At 51.3% G+C, this 23,549-nt stretch overlaps 1 protein-coding gene across 1 annotated transcript in view; it reads left to right on the top strand.

The window, feature by feature from the left end:
• Trrap (transformation/transcription domain-associated protein) overlaps positions 1-22,434 on the top strand; it is a 103,811-nt gene extending 81,377 nt beyond the window's left edge. Inside the window, exons 52-68 of the mRNA XM_013023405.1 lie at positions 80-90; positions 315-450; positions 786-977; positions 3,522-3,717; positions 4,274-4,539; positions 5,248-5,348; positions 8,516-8,717; positions 9,979-10,143; positions 12,282-12,372; positions 13,249-13,448; positions 14,087-14,348; positions 17,068-17,293; positions 17,476-17,693; positions 18,855-19,039; positions 19,407-19,610; positions 19,691-19,885; positions 21,700-22,434. Of these exons, the coding sequence (XP_012878859.1) occupies positions 80-90; positions 315-450; positions 786-977; positions 3,522-3,717; positions 4,274-4,539; positions 5,248-5,348; positions 8,516-8,717; positions 9,979-10,143; positions 12,282-12,372; positions 13,249-13,448; positions 14,087-14,348; positions 17,068-17,293; positions 17,476-17,693; positions 18,855-19,039; positions 19,407-19,610; positions 19,691-19,885; positions 21,700-21,984 (3,135 nt within the window). The 3' untranslated portion in view covers positions 21,985-22,434. The remainder of the gene's footprint in view (positions 1-79; positions 91-314; positions 451-785; positions 978-3,521; positions 3,718-4,273; positions 4,540-5,247; positions 5,349-8,515; positions 8,718-9,978; positions 10,144-12,281; positions 12,373-13,248; positions 13,449-14,086; positions 14,349-17,067; positions 17,294-17,475; positions 17,694-18,854; positions 19,040-19,406; positions 19,611-19,690; positions 19,886-21,699) is intronic.
• Positions 22,435-23,549: the final 1,115 nt, after the last annotated feature.

The raw sequence follows: 23,549 nt of genomic DNA on the forward strand, positions 1-23,549 counted from the left end.
AAAAATCAAGGGAAAATCTCGAGAATTCCTCATAGTGAGTGTTTCAAAGAGGCATCATTGCTGCATGATGACTACATAGAAAACAAAGATGTAAGCAGTGCATTCAAGGGCTTGAGTAATTAAATGTGCAAATGAACAACAATCAGATATTCCTTCCTTATCTACCACTCTGGTGCTCTGTGTCCTGACTGCATGGTGGACTGTTCTGGTCTACTTGCCCTTTACCATGTTGCTGTGGTGACAATGTGCTGCGACATTGCACGTCCACCAGAGTGCTGTGGCTGAGCCCTGACTGTCAACCCCTAATATTCTAGGTGCTCCAAGGAGTTGAACCAGTGGGAAGCCTTGACTGAGTATGGCCAGTCCAAAGGCCATATAAACCCCTACCTCGTCCTAGAGTGTGCGTGGCGGGTGTCCAACTGGACTGCCATGAAGGAGGCATTGGTGCAGGTGAGGTGCCCTCCCCTGCCCTGCCGTGGTGTTAAGAGAATGCTGGCCCACCCAGGGCCCATCACTGATTTTGTGTGTGCGTGCGCGCGTCCTATGTATTTCTTTGTTGAGCTCACTCTGGGTACTTTGGCAGTTGAAAAGTAGCTCTTAGGAGAAAAAAGGTTTTTTTTCTTTTTTTGTTGTTCCTGTTATTTCTTTTGTTCTCAGAAGATAATGTTTCCACTTACAGCCAGCTTTTTTGCTTTGCACAAGTGCCAAAATAAAATGAGCCTTTTTGCTTCTGAATCTCTATGCTAAGAAGACTGCTCTCTCCTTCCTCTGATCTTTGGCCACAGGTAGAAGTAAGTTGTCCCAAGGAGATGGCATGGAAGGTCAACATGTATCGCGGGTACCTGGCCATCTGCCACCCCGAGGAGCAGCAGCTCAGCTTTATTGAGCGCCTGGTGGAAATGGCTAGCAGTCTGGCCATCCGAGAGTGGCGGCGGCTGCCCCATGTGGTGTCGCACGTGCACACGCCCCTCCTGCAGGTGAGCCCACCCCTTCCCCAGTGCAGCTTCCAGTCAGCGCCACAATCCAGGCTCAAGCCTGTGGACTAGGCCGGAGCAGAAACTCTGCTTTCTCCTCCCTTCCCACTGCTGATTCATTTCAGGGAGAGAGAAGCCGGGTCAAAACATGGAGGAAAAATAAGTTACATCTCACTTAGGGGATTTCTGGGGGATTTAGGTTATGATGACTTAAGACATCTTTGGTGCCTACTACCATCCCCAATATGATGCCCACTCTGTCCAGTAACCCAAGTCTTATGGATGCATGCATTGTAGCCATGTTCCAGCCACTGTGAGCTGCTGAATCCTTCCTCAGGCTGCCCTCTGCCCTGAACACACTGCTCTCAGCAGAACTCCTCACATGTCTGCTGGCCTCCACACATGCACATGCCCTCGAGCTTGCACACCCAAGCCCGTGCCAGCCGTAAGCGCTGTCTTAGCTGTGGTGCCTGTCATGGAGCAGCTGCAGAGTCGAGAGTGAGCTGATAGACCAGTGTTTTCGCCATCACCTTGCGTGTCATACTTTGTCCACAGTGATTTGAGACTAATCCAGTATACTGATTTCTATTCTAGTGTATAAGTCTTTTCTTTGTTGCTAATTACAATACCACAGACTGGCTACATTATAAAGAAAAGAGGTTTACTTTTAACTGTTTCTAGAGGTTGAAGGACCATACCTCATGATAGGCTTCTTGTGGCAGAAGCTGGAGGTTCTGCAGGGTATTAGAACCAGAGCGCCTGAGGACATGTGTGTGCTGCTTCTTACCTCCATTACACAGATAACAACATTAATCCTGATGGCCCATTCCATCCCAGTGGCCTCCCCCAAGCTCCCATTGCAGAGCATGGTTGGACTGAGTCTATCCCCTCAAATCTACTTTCACAGTAGCGATGAAATTCCAGCATAGGTTCTGAAGAGGAAAAACCATATTCAATCCATAACATTATAGTAGTTTCTAAAGGTTCTTAGACCAGATATTTATTGAATAATGACTTATGTGTATGTTTTTACTTTGTATCTATTCCCTTTTGAGGGTTTTTCTGAGAGTATGCCCTAAAGTAGTATTTAGTTTTCAAATATATAGTAGTTCTCATCCTTATTACTAAACTACTGTATTCTAAAGCTTTTGCTTAAGACTAAGATTCTACCAGTAAGCCACATTCCCAGCCCCTACTTTTGTTTTAAGTGTATGTTGTGTACATGATATATTTAGTGGGTGGGTACAGTGTATATTGAAATGGATTATATCAATTAAAAATTTAGTATCTGACAAACTGATTTTTGTAATGAAGCTGCGCAGTCTGTTTTTGTGTGTGTTTGCTGGTCCTGGGGCTTGAACTCAGGGCTTAGGCACTGTCCCTGAGCTTCTGCTTCTTTATTTTTTTGGTTGGTCATGGGACTTGAACTCAGGACCTAGGTGCTGTCCCTGAGCTCTTTTGAGCTCTTCCACTTAGAGCCACAGCTCCACTTCCAGTTTTTGAGTAGTTAATTGGAGATAAAAGAGTCTCACCAGGACCTTTTTGCCTGGCGGGCTTCAAACTCTGTTCTTCAGTTCTTAGCCTGCTTTGTAGGATTACAGGCATGAGCCATGGGAGCCCAACTCCTGAGCTGGTTTTGCTCAAGACTAGCACTCTATCACTTGAGCCACAGTACCACATTTGGCATTTTCTGGCGATAAGAGTCTATTTATAGCCTTTCTTGCCCGGGCTGACTTTGAACCTTTATCCCCAGATCTCAGCCTCCTGAGTAGCTAGGATTATAGGCATGATTCACCAGAGCCCAGCAAGAAACAGTCTTATAAGGCGTATTATTTTTAATAAGTAGTCATAATTTACAAATAGTATTATAGGGGCTGGGAAGGTGGCTCAGTGGCAGAGCGCTTGCCTTGCATGCCTGAGGCCCTGAGTTCGATTCCTCAGCACCACATAAGCAAAAACAAAAAAGCTGGCGGAAGTGGCGCTGAGGCTCAAGTGGTAGAGCGCTAGCCTTGAGCTGAAGAGCTGAGGGACAGCGCCCAGGCCCAGAGTTCAGGCCCCACGACCGGACCCAAAAAAAAAAAACAAAAAAAAACCCAGATAGTATTATAGTCTCCATTCTGTGAAATTTATCACAGGCCTACTAGTGAAAGCTTATTCCTCTTATCTAAAAATTTTCATCTAAAAGGAATGTGCTCAGAACCTACTAGTAGCCCAGAGAGAACTCCCGAGCTTTGGGATAGAAAAATCATTGAGTGGAAATGGAGCCTGCAGACAGGGAGATGGAGCAAATAGAAGTTCTGGCAGAGGGAATATGAAACATGGAAGACTAGAAGCTCTGGTTAATGAGGTTCTACGCCTACCCTACAAACCCCCCAGTCTCCTATCACTGCAGCCCAAGCAGGGTGGGTGGGTGTCTGGAGCAGTGTCAGGGCTCTGGTACCTGCGTGGAGGCCTTCCTTTGGTAACCAGCTTGTGCACTGACTCTGGTTGGTTTCTCGTGATCTCATGGAGTGCTTACTGGGGAATCCTTTGCCCTCCTCCCATTAGGCAGCTCAGCAGATCATCGAGCTTCAAGAAGCCGCCCAGATCAATGCAGGCTTGCAGCCCACAAACCTGGGGAGGAACAACAGCCTCCATGACATGAAGACGGTGGTGAAGACCTGGAGGAACCGGCTGCCCATTGTGTCTGATGACTTGTCCCACTGGAGCAGCATCTTCATGTGGAGGCAGCACCATTACCAGGGTAAACCGACCTGGTCCAGCATGCATTCATCATGTAATTGCCCAGGCGCCCCGCTGTGCTGGTCTTGTGTCTTTGTTGTTGTGTCCCCCCCCCCCATATTTTCTCCCTTGGGGTAGGCATGACAGATAGTGGTGGTAATAGTGAGGGAACAGATGATGTGGGGAAGAAGAGGGAAGTTTGGGGGGAGGGGAAGATTGTTCTTTTCTGTCATGCTTTTCTAGTTAGAATGGTTGCTGCCATTCAAGAGGCGCTGACCCCTGGTGTTCTCTGCAACCGTCTCTGTTCTTGGCCCCCGGGGCAATCCTTAGACCCTCCAGGCATGGAAGTGTTTAGGACTACCTTCGTGATTTGGTCATGTAGTGAGCTGAGTCGTAGTGCTGGACGCTTGTTTGTGCCTTTGATAGCCTGTGACATAAACGACAGAGGAAAGTAACGTGGGCTCATCACAGCTTCCTGTTTTCATAAACCATGGATGGTTTTTCATTTTTTTCTTAAGCCTTGTGTACCGCTGAAAACTGTATGGTGTGGACTGATAACTCATTCCTTTGCTCTCTAGCGATTGTAACTGCCTATGAAAATAGTTCTCAGCACGATCCAAGTTCAAATAATGCTATGCTTGGGGTGCATGCCTCAGCTTCGGCTATCATTCAGTATGGCAAAATTGCTCGGAAACAAGGACTCGTCAATGTAGCGCTGGATATCTTAAGTCGTATTCATACAATCCCCACTGTTCCTATCGTGGACTGCTTCCAGAAGATTCGGCAGCAAGTTAAATGCTACCTTCAGCTGGCAGGAGTGATGGGCAAGAATGAGTGCATGCAGGTAGGGCCCCAGGCATGGCCTCCCCTTCACAGCTGAAGGCGTTGTTATTAGCGCCTTCTCGGGAGGACTAGTGCTCTCACAGTGCGCTTAGTAGTGGCACAGCCCTATTCAAGATTGATTGTATGATAAATAGACATGGCTATATATATGGTCTCTCTTCTGCCATGTGCTTAATGTGTTTAAGCCTGCAGAATCATGAGGGTGTAAGTTAAATTGGCTATGTTCATGTTCAGAGGAATGTGTAAAAGAAAAAAAGAAAAATACCCTTTATTGTCTTAAGATTTAATTTTGATATTTAATGATTCACTTTCAATACTACTAACATATTCAGAGAAGGTGAGTCTGTTTTCAATTGAAGTGTATTTTTCAATGACTTGTCATACCCATTGCCTAGATAAATGTTTCTTTTGGGGGGGGGGTCGGTTGTGGGGCCTGAGCACTGTCCCTCAGCTCTTCAGCTCAAGGCTAGCGCTCTACCGCTTGAGCCACAGCGCCACTTCTGGTTTTCTAGTGGTTTATTGGAGATAAGAGTCTCACGGACTTTCCTGCCTGGGCTGGCTTTGAACTGCGATCCTCAGAGCTCAGCCTCCTGAATAGCTAGGATTACAGGCATGAGCCACCAGCGCCCGGCTTTAGATAAATGTTTTTGTGATATTTTTGTGTTACTAACTAGATATTTCTGGAACATTTTTTTCTCCTTCTGAATAGGGCCTTGAAGTTATTGAGTCTACAAATCTAAAATACTTCACAAAAGAGATGACGGCTGAATTTTACGCACTGAAGGGAATGTTTTTGGCTCAAATCAACAAGTACGTATGTGATGTGGAGGGAGGGTGATAGGAAAGTACCCTCCAGATTACTTCAACCACTTAGGGGCTGGAGCGGGCTTAAGCGGTGGGGTGCCTGCCTGGCAGTGGCACGTGTGTGGCTCAGGCCCTGCTGTGTGGTCACGTACACGGCAGCTAGCAGGAAGCTCCACTCATGGCTGGAGCCATTCTGGCAGTTGGCTCAGAATGGATTTTTAGGTGGTGTCAACCTTGGCACAGAGGGAAAATAAGGAGCCAGTGGAGACGCCAGTTGGTTATGTAATACTGGACAGTTCTTCACAGAGGACCTGCTGCCTCATGGACATTTTGAAGCAGAGTTGGCCTTTCTTTATGATAAAGATTCTTTTTGAGATGATGTCTTAACTGTGGCTTAGACCAGCTTCGCCTTCCTTGGCCTCATGATCCTCCCGCCTTAGACTCCACGTAGTGGGGACTTCAGGTGCATCCTCCACACGTGACTAAGAGATGATTCTTGTTTTAGAGCAGGGATTTAGAAGTGAACTTGCATTGGATCACATCCATACCCATTGACCTAGTCTGTAGCTGCTTCCACCCTGTGGTCCCCAAGTTGAGTGGTGATGGCAGACAGGGTGATGCTGTCCATGGCCTGCTATGTACTGTAAGTGCCAAGCTCTATGTGAGGGAAAGAAGAATTGGGTGAAGTTTATACATGGTATGAAAATGACTTAGAAGATCCTCATGCCCACTTTTTACATTTTAAGGCATAAGGATTGCATTTTTGGCTTATTTTTAAATAAAGAGGCAACTTTGTCACAAGGTATGTGCTTGAAATGGACAAACCAGGGGGATTTTGCATGTTTATGTTTCGAATACGTAGAGTCGTCACTGATAGCTAATTACACTTCCGTCCTCTCAGCACCCATTCTCCTTTCTCCTGACAGCCGTGTGCTTTCTGTCTGCCTATCCGGAACATTTGCATAAATAGTCTTAGACATATATGACCTTCTTTCACTTTCCAGGGTGTTCTCAAGATTCATCCAGGATATATCATTTGTTCTCATGGCAAATAATGTGTTCACACATTTTGTTCACCCATTCAACAGTTGCGGGACATTTGGGTTGTTTCTGCTTTGTAGCTATTCTGAGCAGTGTCTCTGTGAACGTGGTTGTGTGGGAATGTCTGGAGTGTTGCTGAGTCACATGCAGTGCTTCTGTCCAGGACTCCCCTAGTGCGTGCAGTCACGTCTTACTGTGGCTTTGACGTGTCTCTTCCTTAATGACTAACGATGTTGAGATTTGTCTCATGCGTTATAATTCTTCTGTTGAGCTAAAATTTCAGATACCTGATATGAAAGAAAGTTCCATATTCTCCAAGCTGTCTTTGCTTTCTTACCTTTTAATGGACAAAGATTTTAATTTGATGACATCTGCCTCATTTTCCTCAGATTTTTGGTGTCATCTAATCAACTGGTCACTTTTACATCTATGTTTTCTTCTAAGAGCTTCATGAATTGGCACTTAGGGTTAGGCCTTTTGACCTGCTTCAGCTTGTTTTGCATGTGGTGTGAGGCAGGGTCCAGATACACTCTGCTGTGTGTGGCTGGCCTGTTGTCTCAGCATCATCTGTTGAAAAGTTTTCTTTCTCCTTAAATTGCTACTTGAAAAACCAGCTGACCAGATACATATGGGTTTATTAGTGGACTCTGTTCTGCTTATCTGCAATTTGTAGTCCTTTATATTTTCTTACGAATCTTAAATTACTTTATCCACTTCCAAAGAAGAAAAGCAGGTGATGCCATAGATTCTTTGAATCAGCAGATCAGTTTGGGGAATGTTTTGTCAACGCTGCCAGGTCTTTCAATGCATGAACAGAACGTGTTTTTCTTAGATCTTTAGTTTCATTTAGCAATTGTTTTTCAATTTAAAAGCCTTGCACTTATTACATTCTTAAATATTTAGATTCTCTTGTTATTGTAAGTTTTCATAACCTCAGTTTTTTAATTGTTCACACATAGAAATACAGCTGATTATCTTTTCTTCCTTTGCCAGTCCTAGGGCTCTTGAACTCAGGGTCTGGGCACTGTCTTTTTTGCTCAAGGTAGTACTGTACCACTTGAGCCAGAGTGCCACTTCTGGCTTTTTCTGTTTATGTGGTACTGAGGAATCGAACCCAGGGCTTCATGCATGCTAGGCAAGCACTCTACCACTAAGCCACATTCCCAGCCCTTTTAACCGGTTTTCTGTATTGATTTTAAACTTTTCAACTTTGTTGAATTTATTTCTGCTGGTAGTTTTTGTTGTGTTATGTGGACTCTGTAGGGTTCTAAGAGTACTATAAGATCATGGCATCTGCAAGTAGAGCTAGTTTTTGCATCTTCCAGCTAGGGTACCCTTTATTTCTTGCCCAGTTGTCCCAACTAGAACCTTAAGTAAAATGTTGAAGTGATGAGATAATATTTACGTCTATTAATATGTGCCATTGATTTTTTTTTCTTAATGGTTAACCACTCACATGTTGCTAGCTAAGTCCCACTTGGTCAATAATCCTTTTCAGATGCTGCTGTGGGATAGTTTTGTTGCTGTTGGGAATGTTTATATTCATGAATAAGATGGGTCTCTAGTTTTCTTGATATGTCTCCTATGTTGCTGATGTGATAGTATTCTGTGGAAAACCGTTTCAAATTGACTGTCCACCAGAAAAGCCACCATAGCTAAAACAGGGAAACAGCACCAATGGAATAACCAAAACTCGGTATATATGAAAAGTGGAGTATAAAGTTCTAACACTCAAAAGATGACAGAATATATGACAGGGTTTATGTGCAATATAGAGTGAATAAGTCCACTGCCAGAGTGGCAGTGGCCAGTGCCTGAGTTGGTGGGAATCAGAGACTCCTTAGGAGGTGGCTATATGGCTGTGCTGAATGCTTCTGGAACATTTACTTCTCTTTGCTTGTTCGCTTGCTTTAAGGCATGATCAGGCTATAGAGCCCAGGCTTCCTCACCCTCCTGAGTTCTGAGGTTACAGGCATGCACCACCGTATCTAGCTTAGAATGTACATTTTGAAATGGCTAATTTCAGCTGGGTGCTAGTGCTGGTGGCCCTGAGTTCAAACCCAGGACTGGCAGAAAAAAAAAGTTAATTTCATGCCATGTGAATTACCATTTGGTTTTGTGTCTCCTCACAGGTCTGAGGAAGCCAACAAAGCCTTTTCCGCTGCTGTGCAGATGCACGACGTGCTGGTGAAAGCCTGGGCCATGTGGGGGGACTACCTGGAGAACATCTTCGTGAAGGAGCGGCAGCTGCATCTTGGGGTGTCTGCCATCACCTGTTACCTGCATGCATGTCGGCATCAGAATGAGAGCAAATCAAGGAAATACCTAGCCAAGGTGAGACAAAATATCTCGGCTTTGACCAGAGTCAATCCTGATGCTCTCGTGTGGGTAAAAGTCTATCTGCAGTGCACTAATTCTGTGGTAGGCAGAGGCCTGATCTCATGCTTAACCCCTGATTCCCATCACTCTCCAAAGTGTTTTCCCCAGTTCTGTTATAGCTGGTAAATGAGGGTTGGGCATCCTTAGCATCCCAGCACTTAATGAAGGCAAAACCTTGCCTAGATTCTGGTTCTTTGGACTCCATATCCAAGTGCTGTAGATGGCGTCACACTATCTCCAACACGGAAGAGGGCACGGGAGTGTGTCCCGCACACCTGCCAGACGGAGGCATCTCATTGGTGATCTGTTTGGTGCCCCAGGCCTGCTCCCCAAGTGCAGGGTGGGCGTTGGGTGTGCACTTGTCCCGAAGGATCCTGAGGTGGACATTCTGAGTTGGTATTCCTTCCTTTCTTCCTTCCCAAGGATCATATAAACTCAGAAATAATGCTTGCAGAAAATGTAGGAGTCAGTTGTCATTCCTGTTTTATGATTGAAGCTTGAGAGTTTAGAATTCCATGTAGTTAGCAGCAAATATAGATACCCAAACAGGAGACTAAACTACCTGACCTGAAGTTGTCTTCTTCTACTGCTTATAATTCACACACCAGACTCACCAGGCTCATGTTACCTGCTGCAGAATGATGAGAATTGTAGCAAAAAGCTGGCTTTTTTCTTTTTCTTTTTTTTTTTTGCAGGAATGAGACCATATATGTGAATGAGCAGAGCAGAGCTGGCTGGCCCTGGCCATCTGTTACTGCTTTACTGAAAGCCAACACATTTGATCAACTAGTGATTGCTATTAGAGAGAAAAATGATATCCTCATTTGAGGTTATACTTCACTATAAGATTTGAGCATTAAGTTTAGTGATAATATAAGCGCTCTGGCAGCTATTTTTCTGCCTGGCTACCAAAGCCAATCTACTTGAAATTTTTAAGTTGGAAAAAAGTGACTTGAGGGCTGGGAAGGTGGCTCAGTGGTAGAGCGCTTGCCTTGCATGCCTGAGGCCCTGGGTTCGACTGCCCAGCACCACATAAGCAAAAAGCCGGAAATGGCTCTATGGCTCAAGTGGTAGAGCGCTAGCCTTGAGCTGAAAGAGCTGAGGGACAGCGCCCAGGCCCAGAGTTCAGACCCCACGACTGGACCCAAAAAAAAAAGTGACTTGATGGAGGGCTTCAGAGTAATTGTTCAGTTATAGAACTTTCCCTCTGCACTAGGTGCTGTGGCTTTTGAGTTTTGATGACGACAAGAACACTTTGGCAGATGCCGTCGATAAGTACTGCATCGGGGTGCCACCCATCCAGTGGCTGGCCTGGATCCCGCAGCTGCTCACCTGCTTAGTGGGCTCCGAGGGCAAGCTGCTTCTGAACCTCATCAGCCAGGTGGGCGCTACTGGACACCTCTGTGCAGAAAATCATTTTGATTATTCTAGAAAGCCAAAGTCAAGGTATTGAAAATGGACTAAGAGATGGCAAGTTGTACGTGTTTGATTATCATTTAATATAAACTATGAATATTACTAAAAAGGGCGGAGGTATCGTGCATTTTTCAATAACTGCATAAGATTCTCAAGGCTGGGGTTGGGAAGGTGGCTCAGTGGTAGAGCGCTTGCCTTGCATGCATGAGGCCCTGGGTTGGACTCCTCAGCACCATATAAGCAAAAAGAAAAAAGCTGGAAGTGGTGCTGTGGCTCAAGTGGTAGAGTGCCAGCCTTGAGCTGAAGGGCTGAGGGACAGCGCCCAGGCCCAGAGTTCAGGCCCCACGACTGGACCCCCCCCCAAAAAAAAAAAAAGGAAAAGAAAAAAGATTCTCAAGGTCCTGAGGGTATCCCCAGCACCACAGAGAGAAACTGGATCTGATGCTTCTGATACCTGTGATTCAGACTCCCAGGAGCATGGGCTATGGCCCACCTGCTGCAAGCTGAGAACCTGCTGTCAATTGTATTTGTAATCCCCACACTTGGAAGGCTAGCTCAGTCAGGGCTGGAAATGTGGCTTAGTGGTAGAGTGCTTACCTATCTTGCATGAAGCCTTGGGCAATTCCTCAGTAACACATAAACAGAAAAAGCTGGAAGGGGCTCTGTGGCTCAAGTGGTAGAGTGCTAGCCTTAAGCAGAGAGAGGCTCAGGGACAGAGCCCAGGCCCTTGAGTTCAAGCCTTAGGACAGGCAAAAAAAAAGTTTAAGCCTGAGCCACATTGTGAGCTCATGACTAGCCTGAGCTCTGAGACCCTGTCTCATAACAGGAAGAGCAAGAAAAGGTAATGCTGAGTTCTGTGGTGACACACACCTCTAATCCTAGCCCTGAGGAGGCTGAGGCAGGCCAGCCTGGACCATATAGCAACACTTTGTCTGCAAAATAGTTACAGAAGAATCTGTAGGGGCTAAAATGAGGTAGGGAATAAAGCATAACAGTGTTAAAATGGTAATTTTGTTGCTTGCCCATCTTTCCACATAGGATGCAAGTGAAATGAAGTCCTTTTAAGATGTGACATTGCTGGGGCCCTGAGAAGTGAAATGGAATGGCAGGGTGGGGATGGAGGGCAGGAGGTGGTAGTCAGGTCAGCATTTTGCATCTGCTTTCCTATCCTGTGTTAGTTCTGAAACTGGGCAGACCTAAGTCCCATGGACAATCCTTTCCTAATCCTTGAGCATGGTTCCAGGGTGCATCTGTCTGCAGAAAGATCAAGGGATAAAAGAATGAAAACAGTAGAGGCTTAGGTACAGTTAGGCCTAGGGTGCACTGTACTATCCTGTTTGCTTTATATTCGTGTCACATGATCTCATCGATGAGTAATAGAGCAGATACGTATTCCAAATACACCATGCTCATTTGGCTTGCTCTGTGCATGTGAGCATTCTCCATTGTGGTTTTACTGTTCTGTCCTGACATTCTGCTTCGAATTCACCTGTCAGCACACACACCACATCCTCTCCCTCCCCCCTCCCCCTTTTCCTACTAGGATCCTTCTGGAAGGATCTGAGTAAGACAATAATGTCCACTCAGCCACTGGCTTTCACTTGGTAGCACTGGTGTTTCGTATCTTCAATAGATGTCTGACAATCTCTCCTTCCTACAGTTCTCCAGAATGGAAGTTACCTGGTGATGGCGCTAACCAATTTAGTTTACTGTTTGCAATGAATTGTACCTAATAGAAATATAAATTACCTAGTTTTATGGTTCTTTTATTTGAACAAGATCTGGGATGGGTTATCTTAGCCTTCCTCAGATTTACTGAATAAAATGAAGGTGTAGTTTCTCTGCTTGAGCAAATTAACCCTGGGTGGAGTGGGTGAAATGCACTTGTTGATTTGTCTGGAGTCTTTGAAAGCTAGTAACGATATTTACCAGCTATGTAATCCTGCCTCATATTTTCAGTCTGTGGCATAGTAATTAGTCCTTCGGTCCAGCTGCAGACCAGAAGCCCATTTTTTACTCGTCATTGGTTATTCTTGGTACGAGTTGTCTTTGCCCACAGTATGCAGGGGAGCTGTGTGTTCACACCTTCTTGTCTCTGATCAGGTTGGACGAGTCTACCCCCAAGCTGTCTACTTTCCGATCCGGACTCTCTACCTGACCTTGAAAATAGAACAACGGGAGCGCTACAAGAGTGGTATGTCTCAGCTGTGGCTGGCTATCTGGGCCCTGAAGGTTCATCCTTTGTGATGGTCCCAGGCCAGCCCAGACAAAAGTGAGAGACTAGCAGAAAAGAATGTACAGGCAGGATGGTGGCTCAAGTGACTAAGTGCTTAGAGACCTAGAGCTCAGTCCCTACTGGTAGGGCCAGGGCTAGGGGGAGGACTAAAAATGTAAGAATTTGAATCTATAAAGCGTGTTACTTTGCAAACAAGGAAAGAATTGTCTCATACTTGTTGTTCGCTGGATTGCAGACATGAGTCCCCACCAAGCCCCAGCCATCAGTGCTGTTACACATCTTCCTTAGGAAGACGCGGTTGGGATGTCTTGCTTACTTGAAAATTAACGTTTTATTTTTAATCTCAAAACAAAGTATAGAGAGCTGCATCCGGAAAATGGCATAAAGAGTTCCGCAATGTATTTCTCATTGAGAAAATATTTCAAAAATGTCATCTTACAAGTATACTTGGTTGGGTTTTTCCAAGAGTCCTTGAGCTTTAGTAACTAGGAATGCATTGTGAAATAAGTTTTCCAAATTTTCATTTTAAAGCATTGGAGCTTCTAGGAAGTGTAGAATGCCAGTGGTGCTCAGGGCCGCCCTTGCCTGGACTCTCGAAGGGTGGGGGTGGGGGTCCATGTGGAAGCACGGAGTCGATGGTGCACTCTTGCACCCCTCCCCCACCACTGGCCAGAACCAGGGCACCCCTCCGTGGCCTTGGAGACACAGTCTCCATCGGTGGCCCTTCCCACACCAGCAGGAACCCACGTTCCTTTCGCCAGTGGGTCCTGTAGAGCTCTCGGCTCGGTGTTGCTCGCTATGCGCTGACATTGGCGTTGTGTGTGTTGCTCTCAGATTCTGGACAGCAGCAGCCCAGTTCAGTGGGTAACCAGTCCCATTCTGCATCAGATCCAGGGCCCATAAGAGCCACGGCCCCCATGTGGCGCTGCAGCCGAATCATGCACATGCAGCGGGAGCTGCACCCCACCCTGCTGTCCTCTCTCGAAGGCATCGTGGATCAGATGGTCTGGTTCCGAGAGAACTGGCACGAGGAGGTATGCTCATGTACCTCTGGGATCTCGGCCGTGGAGAGCACAGGTCCTGCTGGATACTTCATAGCCATGTTGTCTTTAACTTCAGCTGTGTGGTCATTGCCTGTTAGCTGTGGACTGTAACCATGGCCAGGCTTGTACACTAGTTCAGCCTCAACCATGTGGGGCAAAGGCGTAGGGTGGAATGACCATCAGCCCTGCAGCCATTGCTGACGAGAGCCTTGAGTGAATGAGGAGGGCGGGCATGCGCAGCTGCGGCTGCACACATCACTTCCGCCTCTGTATCCTTCCGTGCAATCCCTCTTCCTGGCAGTCTCTGCTTAAACTGGCAATGAAATAGCGCACATGACTGCCGGGCCAGCTGGAGGTGGGCCTGGAGGCTTTGTGGGCACGCACAGACATGTGCTATGGGAACAGGACAGCTGCTGGAAACAAGGTTTCCCATGGTTGGACAGCAGGTGGGGCTGTGGATCGTGAAAAGGCTGTTTCCTGTTGTTGCTCCAGGTGCCCATGTCTGGGTGTGGTCCACGCAGATGAGCATTCTAAAGTGAACCTGGAGGGAGTCCCAGCGCGTGATCGCCAGCCTCTTTCCCGCCAGGCACTCACGCAGCTGGCTGATCCTCTGGCCTCTCTCCCACCAGGTGCTCAGGCAGTTGCAGCAAGGCCTGGCCAAATGCTACTCGGTCGCCTTCGAGAAAAGTGGAGCAGTGTCTGACGCCAAAATCACCCCCCACACCCTGAATTTTGTCAAGAAGTTGGTGAGCACATTTGGGGTGGGCCTGGAGAACGTGTCCAATGTGTCTACCATGTTCTCCAGCGCGGCCTCCGAGTCACTGGCCCGCCGCGCGCAGGCCACAGCCCAGGACCCCGTTTTTCAGAAGCTGAAAAGCCAGTTCACCACAGGTAAGCCGCGTACCTCCCTGCGCTGCCTTTACCTCTGGACACATGGCGTTCCTTCACGCTGTTCTCTTCCGGGCCAGCCGTGACTGTGCAGTCGGGATTTGGGGCTCAGCTCGGAGCCCCATACTTTCCCTCACTTGGTCAGTGCAGGTAGAGGACAGAATAGCCAGGGACACTGGCCACAGGACCGGGGAGGGGGTGAGGACCATTTCCATGACTGTTGCCTCTCGTTGCTCGGTGTGAGGGGAAGGAGAGTGTCCTCGGCGCGGGTCTGCAGCGCCCCCGTGCGCAGACGGGCACGCCACCCTCCCTCCACACGCCACTCAACTGTATTCTAAAACACGGCTTCCTTACTGACGCACTAAGCCTTTGCTTCCAAGACTCAATGTGTGAGAGAGTCTGGAGAGGAGGGGTATTGAAATAACGTAACAGCAAACCCCCACTGACTGTGATGCGCACTTCCAGTGCAGCCGTGGCTCCTCTGAGCCATGGGACTGGACAGTGGGGCCGCGTGGCCATGTCCTGACGCCCATGTGCAAGGCGGGTGCTGAGAGCAGAATGAATGACCCACCTCAGCCTTACACGTCCACAGTGGACTTAGACTGAGGAAAGGTTGATTTGAAAATAGAGTGTTAAAGCCAGGCATGGTCGTATGTGCCTGTAATCCAGCCCTTGAGAGGCAGAGTCAGGGAGATCCAGAGTCAAAGAGTTCAGGGCTCACTTGGGCTAAAGAATGAGACCCTATCATGAAAAAAGAGCAGGTGACGCACGACCCATGCCTGCACCTTCAGTGGCAGCCATCTTTTGTCATGGTGTAGACCTCCACCCTCCTCTGAGATAAAGGTTTTCTAGACTCCATCCTATTTTAACTGAAAGTTAAGTGGCTGGGCACTGCTGACTCACACCCATAATCCTAGCCACGCAGGAGGCTGAGACCTGAGGGTCATGGTTCAAAGCCAGCCCAGGCAGAAATGTCCATGAGGTTCTTACCTCCCATGAACCACCAGGAAACCAGAAGTGGAACTATGGTAAAGCACTAGCCTTAAGCAAAAGAGCTCAGGGACAGTGTCCAGGCCCTGAGTTCAAGCCCCATGAAGTCAGTAGCATTCAGGATCTTCCTTGAAATCCAGTCATTATACCAAATGTCACGTGAGTAGGACATTACATGTGGGGCAGAGTACCTGAAACTCGGAGAAATGAGCTCCGAGGATTCCCACCCGTCTGCACGCACGCGGCTAGGAGCTGCTCCACGCGCCACCCACATGTCCTCCGAGAGGCGGAAGCAACTTCCAGGGTGCTTCTGTGTGCTTCTGAGTGAGGTTTAGTGTAAGAGCTGGGCAGAGGCCTGTGCTTACTTAGAAGTGGCCGGGGTAGAAACCACTCTCCAGTCCCCCTTGGTGGCAGCAGTGGTGGCCGGGGCAATGTGTTTCGCTGAGCCTCAGCTGGGGCCGTTGGGAGGGCCAGTCTAGTGCGAGCCTTGTTGATGCGTCACACGTGAGCAGTGCAGAGGTGGGGACACGCAGTGCCGGAGGCGGAAGGTGTGGCGGGAAGGGGGGGTGGCAAAGGGGCCGGTGGAGTCTGAGGACACAGAGCACAGTTGAGTTCCTGTTTTCTTTGTTTTTTTCAACTCGGGGCCTCCATGCTTCTACTCTTTTTGCTTTAGTTACTTTTCTAGTGGAGTCTCAGGTTTTGGCGTGGGCCTGTGATCTTCTCTTTATACGGCCTACATAGCTAGCATGACAGAGTTGTCTCACTGTGCTCAGCGTTTTATTGATTGAGATGAAGTCTTGCTCACTTTTTGCTCAGGATAGGCTTGAACTGTGATTCTCTTGATCTCCACCTCCCAAGTAGCTGGGATTACAGGCATGAGCCATTGCACCTGTCCACACTTGAGCTGCTTTAGTGATGGTGGCTTATGGTTCCTCGTGGATACTTACCCCACACTCACAGTGCACATCTAACCAGCAGAATGTGAATCTGCCCTGCGAGCTGTGTCCCGGGCACTGCTGGTCCTGCCCTGTTCTGTGCTGGCACCAGATGCGGGCCATAGGGCAGAAGGGGGGGGGTATGCCTGGGACTTCCTTGGTGTTTCTTTGCAACCTGTTAAGGAACTGTACAGGTTCTAAATAAAAGTTTGAAAAAGGAATCGCAGAGCGGGCGCCCTGGAGCACTGCGGATGAGCCAGAGGCACCATGGCCCCTCTATCCTGCCTCTGCTCTGCCGAGTGCCGGCCTCTGGGGCTTTGAAATTGTAACCCATGAGAAATGCTGGGGAAAGCCAGGGCTGAGGTGCTGCTCTAAAATAGACCACTCGTTAGCGTGCCCCAGGCCCTGGGTTTAGCCACCGTCTCCCCCTTTGCCCCAAAACGAGAAAACAATGGAACCACGGCTGCCACTGGGGGAGGCAGAGGGAATACTGCGCCATGCATGGTGGCGCGCGACCTGGAACATGTGCACAGTGGAGCGCGGGCAGGCTCGGCCTCGTGTGGCTCAGGCCCGCTCCCCCTGTATCAGATCCAGAACCTCAGCAGGCTTCAGGACCCCAAAGGAAAAAGTGAGGTTCGGCACCCTGTGTGCTGAGGCAGCCCTCCCCGAACCGGTGCAGTGGGGCCTCTGTCCCCATTGCAGGCCGCCCAATAGCCACCTCTGGGTAGTGGTCTTGCAGGGGCTTAGCTATCGCCTGCGTGTCGCAACTCTTTCCAGCCATGTTTTTTATCTTGCAGACTTTGATTTTAGCGTTCCAGGCTCCATGAAGCTTCACAATCTCATTTCAAAGTTGAAAAAGTGGATCAAAATATTGGAGGCTAAAACCAAGCAGCTGCCCAAGTTCTTCCTCATTGAGGAGAAGTGCCGCTTCCTCAGCAACTTCTCGGCACAGACAGCAGAGGTGGAGATCCCCGGCGAGTTCCTCATGCCCAAGCCCACGCACTATTACATCAAGATTGCTCGGTGAGTGTGCCGGCCTGGCACGGCCACGGGCAGATGCTGATGAGGTGGCAGTGGCGGGTGCTGCGCCCCTCGCTGCCAGCCCACTGCCGGATCAGCTGACCTCGGCTCCAAACGGTGGTCTCCCCAAGCAAGGTGGAGATGTGGGCGAGATGTCCCGCTCATCTCCTGCTTCCTCGTGGCAGGTTCATGCCACGGGTGGAGATCGTGCAGAAGCACAACACAGCGGCACGCCGGCTGTATATCCGCGGGCACAATGGCAAGATTTACCCGTACCTGGTGATGAATGATGCGTGCCTCACCGAGTCGCGGCGTGAGGAGCGCGTGCTGCAGCTCCTGCGCCTGCTCAATCCCTGCCTGGAGAAGAGGAAGGAGACCACCAAGAGACACCTGTTCTTCACAGGTATGCACGCACCCCCTCTCCTGGACCCGAGTCCTGGCTGAGCTTGTGCTGTGCAGGGGATGCAGGCACGGTGGCTCACGATACCCTGGCCCCAAGTCACAGTCTGGAGCGCTGCGATGTCTTCCTGTCTAATCCTAGGTGGAATCTGTCATGAGCATAGCTGGGTGGAAGAACCCGCACTGTCCCTTTGTTCTTGGAGACAGGACCTCCTATATACCAGGCAGGCCTGAAACTCCAGATTTTCCTGCCTCAGCTTTTTGAGTGCGAGATTACAAGTGTTTGTTACCATGCCCAGCCTGGCTGTAAATGTGGTGTTTTCTGTTTTTTGTTTTGTTGGTCGTGGGGCTTGAACTGTGGGCCAGGGCACTGTCCCTCAGCTCTTCAGCTCAAGACTAGCACTTTACCACTTGAGCCACAACGTCACTAACGGTTTTCTGGTAGTTAGTGATCAGAGTCTCACAGACTTTCCTGCCTGGGCTGGCTTTGAACCTCAATCCTCAGATCTCTCAGCCTCCTGAGTAGCTAGGATAACAGGTGTGAGCCACTGGCGCCCAGTGCTGGCTGTAAATGTTAACATTTCAAAATAAGATTCAGGAAAGAGTCCCGCGGCGCGTCCTAGCTGTGCGCATGAGCATGTGTGCAGCGTCCTGTGTGGTGTCCCCCACACAGGCATATAGTGATGTCTGTGCCAGCAACCCTGGCCATGGTGGCACTCCGTGATGGTCCAGAGTCATCTTGGGAATGTTGGTAGGCAGCAGCCGGGGCAGCAGTGAGTGGCTGTGAGGCCAAGAGTTCTGTCTTCAGGTGCCCCACTGGCGCACGCTCCGCCCGCCTTCTGTCAGCTGGGTAGGGGCTTGAGATGGCCAGAGAGGGGGTTGGTCACTGGGCACAGATGAGGTGCACAAGCTGTGGCATTTTGGAGCCCTAGGCCACAGGGAGTAAGTGCAGAGCTGGAACCCAGCCTTTGTGGCTGTGGAAGGCAGGGGTGGAGGGATGCGGGTGGGTGCTGCGGGCTCAGTGCTCAGGAATGGCGAAGGCTGCGTGCATGCACGTGTGGTGGAGACCTCATGGAGAATGGGCGCCAGTGGCAGCTGCGGGGGTGGCTGTGAGCCGGGCTGGTGGGTCCAGTGCTGACCAGTGTCCCTCCATGCCCTGCCCCAGTGCCGCGGGTGGTGGCTGTGTCCCCGCAGATGCGCCTGGTGGAAGACAACCCCTCCTCACTGTCCCTCGTGGAGATCTACAAGCAGCGCTGTGCCAAGAAGGGCATCGAGCATGACAACCCCATTTCCCGCTACTACGACAGGCTGGCCACGGTGCAGGCGCGGGGGACCCAGGCCAGCCACCAGGTAGAGGGCACAGGGGACAGGGCTGCCCCTTCCCCCTTTGGGGCAGTGAGCTGGCTCCCCCTTTCTCCTGATGGGCTAGCACAGCACTCTGGCAGCTTTGGAGGCACCAGGCTTCACCATGCCCCAGCCTCAGACACTGAACTTCTAAACCCAAAATGCGGCAGACCCTGAAACACACGAGACCCAGCTGTTTGCTTCGCCTGAGCAGGAGCATGGTGCGAGGACAGGCCGCACCCCCGCCTGCCTGCGCACCCCTGCCCTTAGCTCGAGGACATGTCCGTGTGGGGTCCGTGGGGGGCATGTCACTGTCACCCTCGCATGCGTGCGAGGCTCACGAGCAGAGTGGGGCTGGCGCCGTGTCTTGCAGGTCCTGCGGGACATCCTGAAGGAGGTGCAGGGCAACATGGTGCCCCGTAGCATGCTGAAGGAGTGGGCACTGCACGCACTGCCCAATGCCACCGACTACTGGACCTTCCGGAAGATGTTCACCATCCAGCTGGCACTCATTGGCTTTGCCGAGTTCGTGCTGCACCTCAACCGCCTCAACCCCGAGATGCTGCAGATTGCTCAGGTAGTGCAGCGCTGCTCCCCAGCCGCACCCCGGCTCCGGGTTACTGAGGCATTTCACACACACACCCTCCCCCCACGCAGGACACCGGCAAGCTGAATGTCGCCTACTTCAGATTTGACATCAATGACGCCACTGGGGACCTGGACGCCAACCGGCCCGTCCCGTTCCGCCTCACCCCCAACATCTCTGAGTTCCTCACCACCATCGGCGTTTCGGGCCCGCTCACTGCCTCCATGATTGCCGTGGCCCGCTGCTTCGCTCAGCCTAACTTCAAGGTGGGTCTCTGGGCCCTCACTCTCGGATTACAGGTTCAAATGCACAAGCCGCCTCTGACCTCGGTGGCCGCTGACTGAGGTTGGTCACTGCCCTAAGGCTCAGGAGTCCTATGGGGCCGCTCCCTTTGCTGTGCTCCTAGAGCGGCATTTGCGGAGCCACAGTCAGGGTGGCTGGGTCTGCAGCCAGGGGCCCTGGGACCCAGGGTCGGGGTGGGGAGGGAGGGTGACAGCCTGGGATTGATGAGCCAGAGGAGCCACTTTGAGAATGGGGTTCCTTGCTGGACAGCAATTTGCACTTCGAGAAGGCATCAGGAATTGATTTGGAGCAACATGTACTCAGACCCGTCTTTAAATTGCATGAATGCTTATCCATACGTTGCATGCACTCTCAACTTATTTATTTTGTCAATCATGGGGCTTGAGAGAGAGCCTGGGCGCTCTCTGGGCTTTTTTACTCAAGACTAGTGCTGTACCACTTAAGCCACAGCTCAGCGCCACTTCCAGTTTTCTAGTGTTTTGTTAGAGATGTCTCACCCACTTTCCTGCCTGGGCTGGCTTTGAGCTGCAATCCTTAGATCTCAGCCTCCTGAGTAGCTAGGATTATGGGGGGCATATTCTCATTTTTAATGACTTGGAAAGGGAAGTGCTGAGGCTTGAACTGAAGGCTTCACCACTTGAGCCACACCTACCCTTTTGTTCTGCTTTTGTTGCTATTTTCTTTCAAATCGAGCCTTCTTATGTTTTTGCCTAGACTAGCTTGGACTATGATCCCCCTATGAGATGACAGAGGCACACCCCCTACCTAGATTAGGTTGAGATGGGCTCTTGTTTAAGCTTTTGACTGGTTCAGTTAGCCCTAACTGTGACCCTTCTGCTAACCACCTCCTAAGTAGCTGACATTACAGGTAGGAACCATCACCTCTGGCAAAGTGGTTTTTGGTTTTTTTTTTTGGTTTCTTGGGGTTTTTTTTGTGTGCTGGGATCAAACCTGGGCCCCATACTCCACCCCCAGCGAAGCTTGCTCCTTCCTCATTGTAATGCAGATGTCAAGTGGGCTCTCATGGCAAGTTCTTGTTCTGGTAGCAGTGTCCCATTTAGGGCTGTCGGGGCTGCTGCACACTGTAATTTTAGCTATTTGGGAGGATGGTGTATCTAGGCCAGCCCAGCCCAGGCCTGTGTTTGTAAGGCCCCTCGTGAGGCCTGTGGGACTCCGGTGGCCACCTCGCATGGTAGGTTTGTGGGAAGCTGAGGTTGAGATTGTGGTAGCTCAGGAGACTGTGTGGACTGAGTCGTTGCTTCTGTGAGTGAAGGCTGAAACAGGCGGGTTAAGGTCCACCTTGGCACGAGACTGTCTCCGAGGCAGCCAGGGCAAGAACAGCTGCAGGTGTGGTTCAGTGCTGCAGCGCCGGCCCAGCCGGTGCGAGGCCCTGAGTTCAAACCCTTGTGGTCCTTAACTGGCAGTCCTCAGCCCTGTGGGGTGCCCCTGATCCCAGACGTCCCCAGCAGACCTCAGCGGCCCTGTCCTGGAATGGCACTGCGCTCATGGCTGCCACTCTGGCGCTGAGGGCCATGTCCTCGCTGTTGTCCATGCTCCTCCTCCCTTCCCTTCCCCTCCCCTTCTGTCCCACGGGAGTCTGCAACCCTGGAGTCCAGGCACTGGGGAGGAGGGGACCTGGGGCTCCTGCTCACCGCTCCCTGGTTCCTAATGGGGGTGCAGGCTTCCTGCACTCTCAGGCCAGAAGGGAGGGGCACCCCCTGTCAGCCATCAGGGTGGGGGGCAGCGAGTCCTGACTGCTTCCCGCCCTGCCACGCAGGTGGATGGCATCCTCAAGACGGTGCTCCGCGATGAGGTGATCGCGTGGCACAAGAAGACGCAGGAGGACACGTCGTCGCCACTTTCGGCCGCCGGCCAGCCTGAGAACATGGATGGCCAGCAGCTTGTGTCACTCGTGCAGAAGGCCGTCACGGCCATTGTCACGCGCCTGCACAACCTGGCACAGTTTGAGGGCGGCGAGAGCAAGGTGAACACTCTGGTGGCCGCGGCCAACAGCCTGGATAACCTGTGCCGCATGGACCCCGCCTGGCACCCGTGGCTGTGACCCCACGCCCGCCGGTGGCCTTGAGTGGAACCCCCGCGCCATGTGGGCGGGCTGAGCCTCCCCCAGCGCCCTGCCCACACATGGCTTTTTAAGGACCCGGTTCTCGGCTCAGCCGAGGAAGTCTTTTTAATGGTGCTCTCCGTGGGGTGGGCCTCTCCCCACGCGCACTCCCGCAGGTGAGGCAGGGGTGCTGGGTGCAGCTGCAGGGCGGGGCCGGCTGCGCTCAGCCCCGCCTCCCCACGCCCCGCCTCCCCCGCGCTGCGCGTGGCCCCCCTCGAGCCCTGTAGACCTCGTGATCAATCAGTGTGCCCGGATCGATCCCCCTCCTAATTTAAGAAGAGCCTGTGGCGCGCGCCCCGCGGCTCTCCGTTCACATTTTTATAGCCTGGCTTTGAGAGCGCTCTATCAGCATTTGTACAGTGTGATTGTTTTTTAGAATAAATATTTTATAAAGGGGTTCGCGTGGTGCCTGCTGCTGTGTGTGGCTGCCTCCACCCCACCCCTGCCCGAGCGGGGGTCCCCGAAGCAAAGCCCGTGCCGTCCTGCCAGCCTCACCCGTGGGGGTCGGGAATGGCGCGGCTGGTCCGGGCTGCGGCGTCACACTTTCCACACTTGGGTCAACACGACCCAAGTCAGGCAGGGCCAAGGTGGGTGGGAGAGTCTTGTCTCCCGGTGCTGGAGCAGACAGGGTGGGAAGGCAGTGTCGCGCATGCCTTCCGCTCAGGGCACGGCCTGATGATACATCTGGCTGATGCTTGAGCAGCCACGGCACCCAGACCGGAGAACATTCCGGGTTCGGACGGGAATAGAGCCCCAAAGGAATGTGCGGGGCCGCCGGCGCCCACCATGGCTGGACCGGACACCCTGGATGGCGGCCGTGGAGTCGGCTGAGTGCCCAGGGGCTGAGCGGAGGCCCAGCCAGGACCTGGCACAAGGGCCTCGAGCACCTGGGAAACCACCATTGTCTGCCCCAGAGGACAGCGCTCGCCCCCAGGCCGGCAGCACACAGCAGGGCCCGGAAGGGTGATGCCCAGTAAGGCAGAGAGTCGGGATCCATTTCTAACCACAAAACCCTACCGCAGCCCAAGCAAGAGGAAAGTGCACACGGCACAGACTCACCAGACCAAGGCAGGAAACTTTTTCCCCGAAAGAACTGAAAGAGCATGCGCCAAGGAAGACCTGCCCGACGGGAAACGGCGGAACCTCCGCAAACACGCGAGGGGACCCAGAGAGCCTGCGGCCAAAAGCACAAGGAGAAAGGCGGAAAGCCCCGGATGACGCGATGACGCGCGGCTGGGCAGAAAGCAGACTGGCTGCTGGGAGGCGGAGCGCACGGGGCGTTAACGTTAACCGAGGGGCGAAAGGAAGGGGAGGCGGAAAAAACCGCCCTGAAGCTCAATCGGATCGAGGGCTCCACGCGCTGCAGCAACAACCAGGCAGAACGAAGGCGCCGCAACAAAAGCCGCCATGCGAGACAACGCCGCACGTGATCGTGAGTTTATTGCATGTGTAACAAAATGGACCCGGCCGCGCGCCCCGCCCGCCACGCCACGCGACGCTCCCAC

Source organism: Dipodomys ordii, unplaced genomic scaffold (assembly GCF_000151885.1).
Source record: "Dipodomys ordii isolate 6190 unplaced genomic scaffold, Dord_2.0 Scaffold68, whole genome shotgun sequence".
NCBI classification, from domain to species: domain Eukaryota; kingdom Metazoa; phylum Chordata; class Mammalia; order Rodentia; family Heteromyidae; genus Dipodomys; species Dipodomys ordii.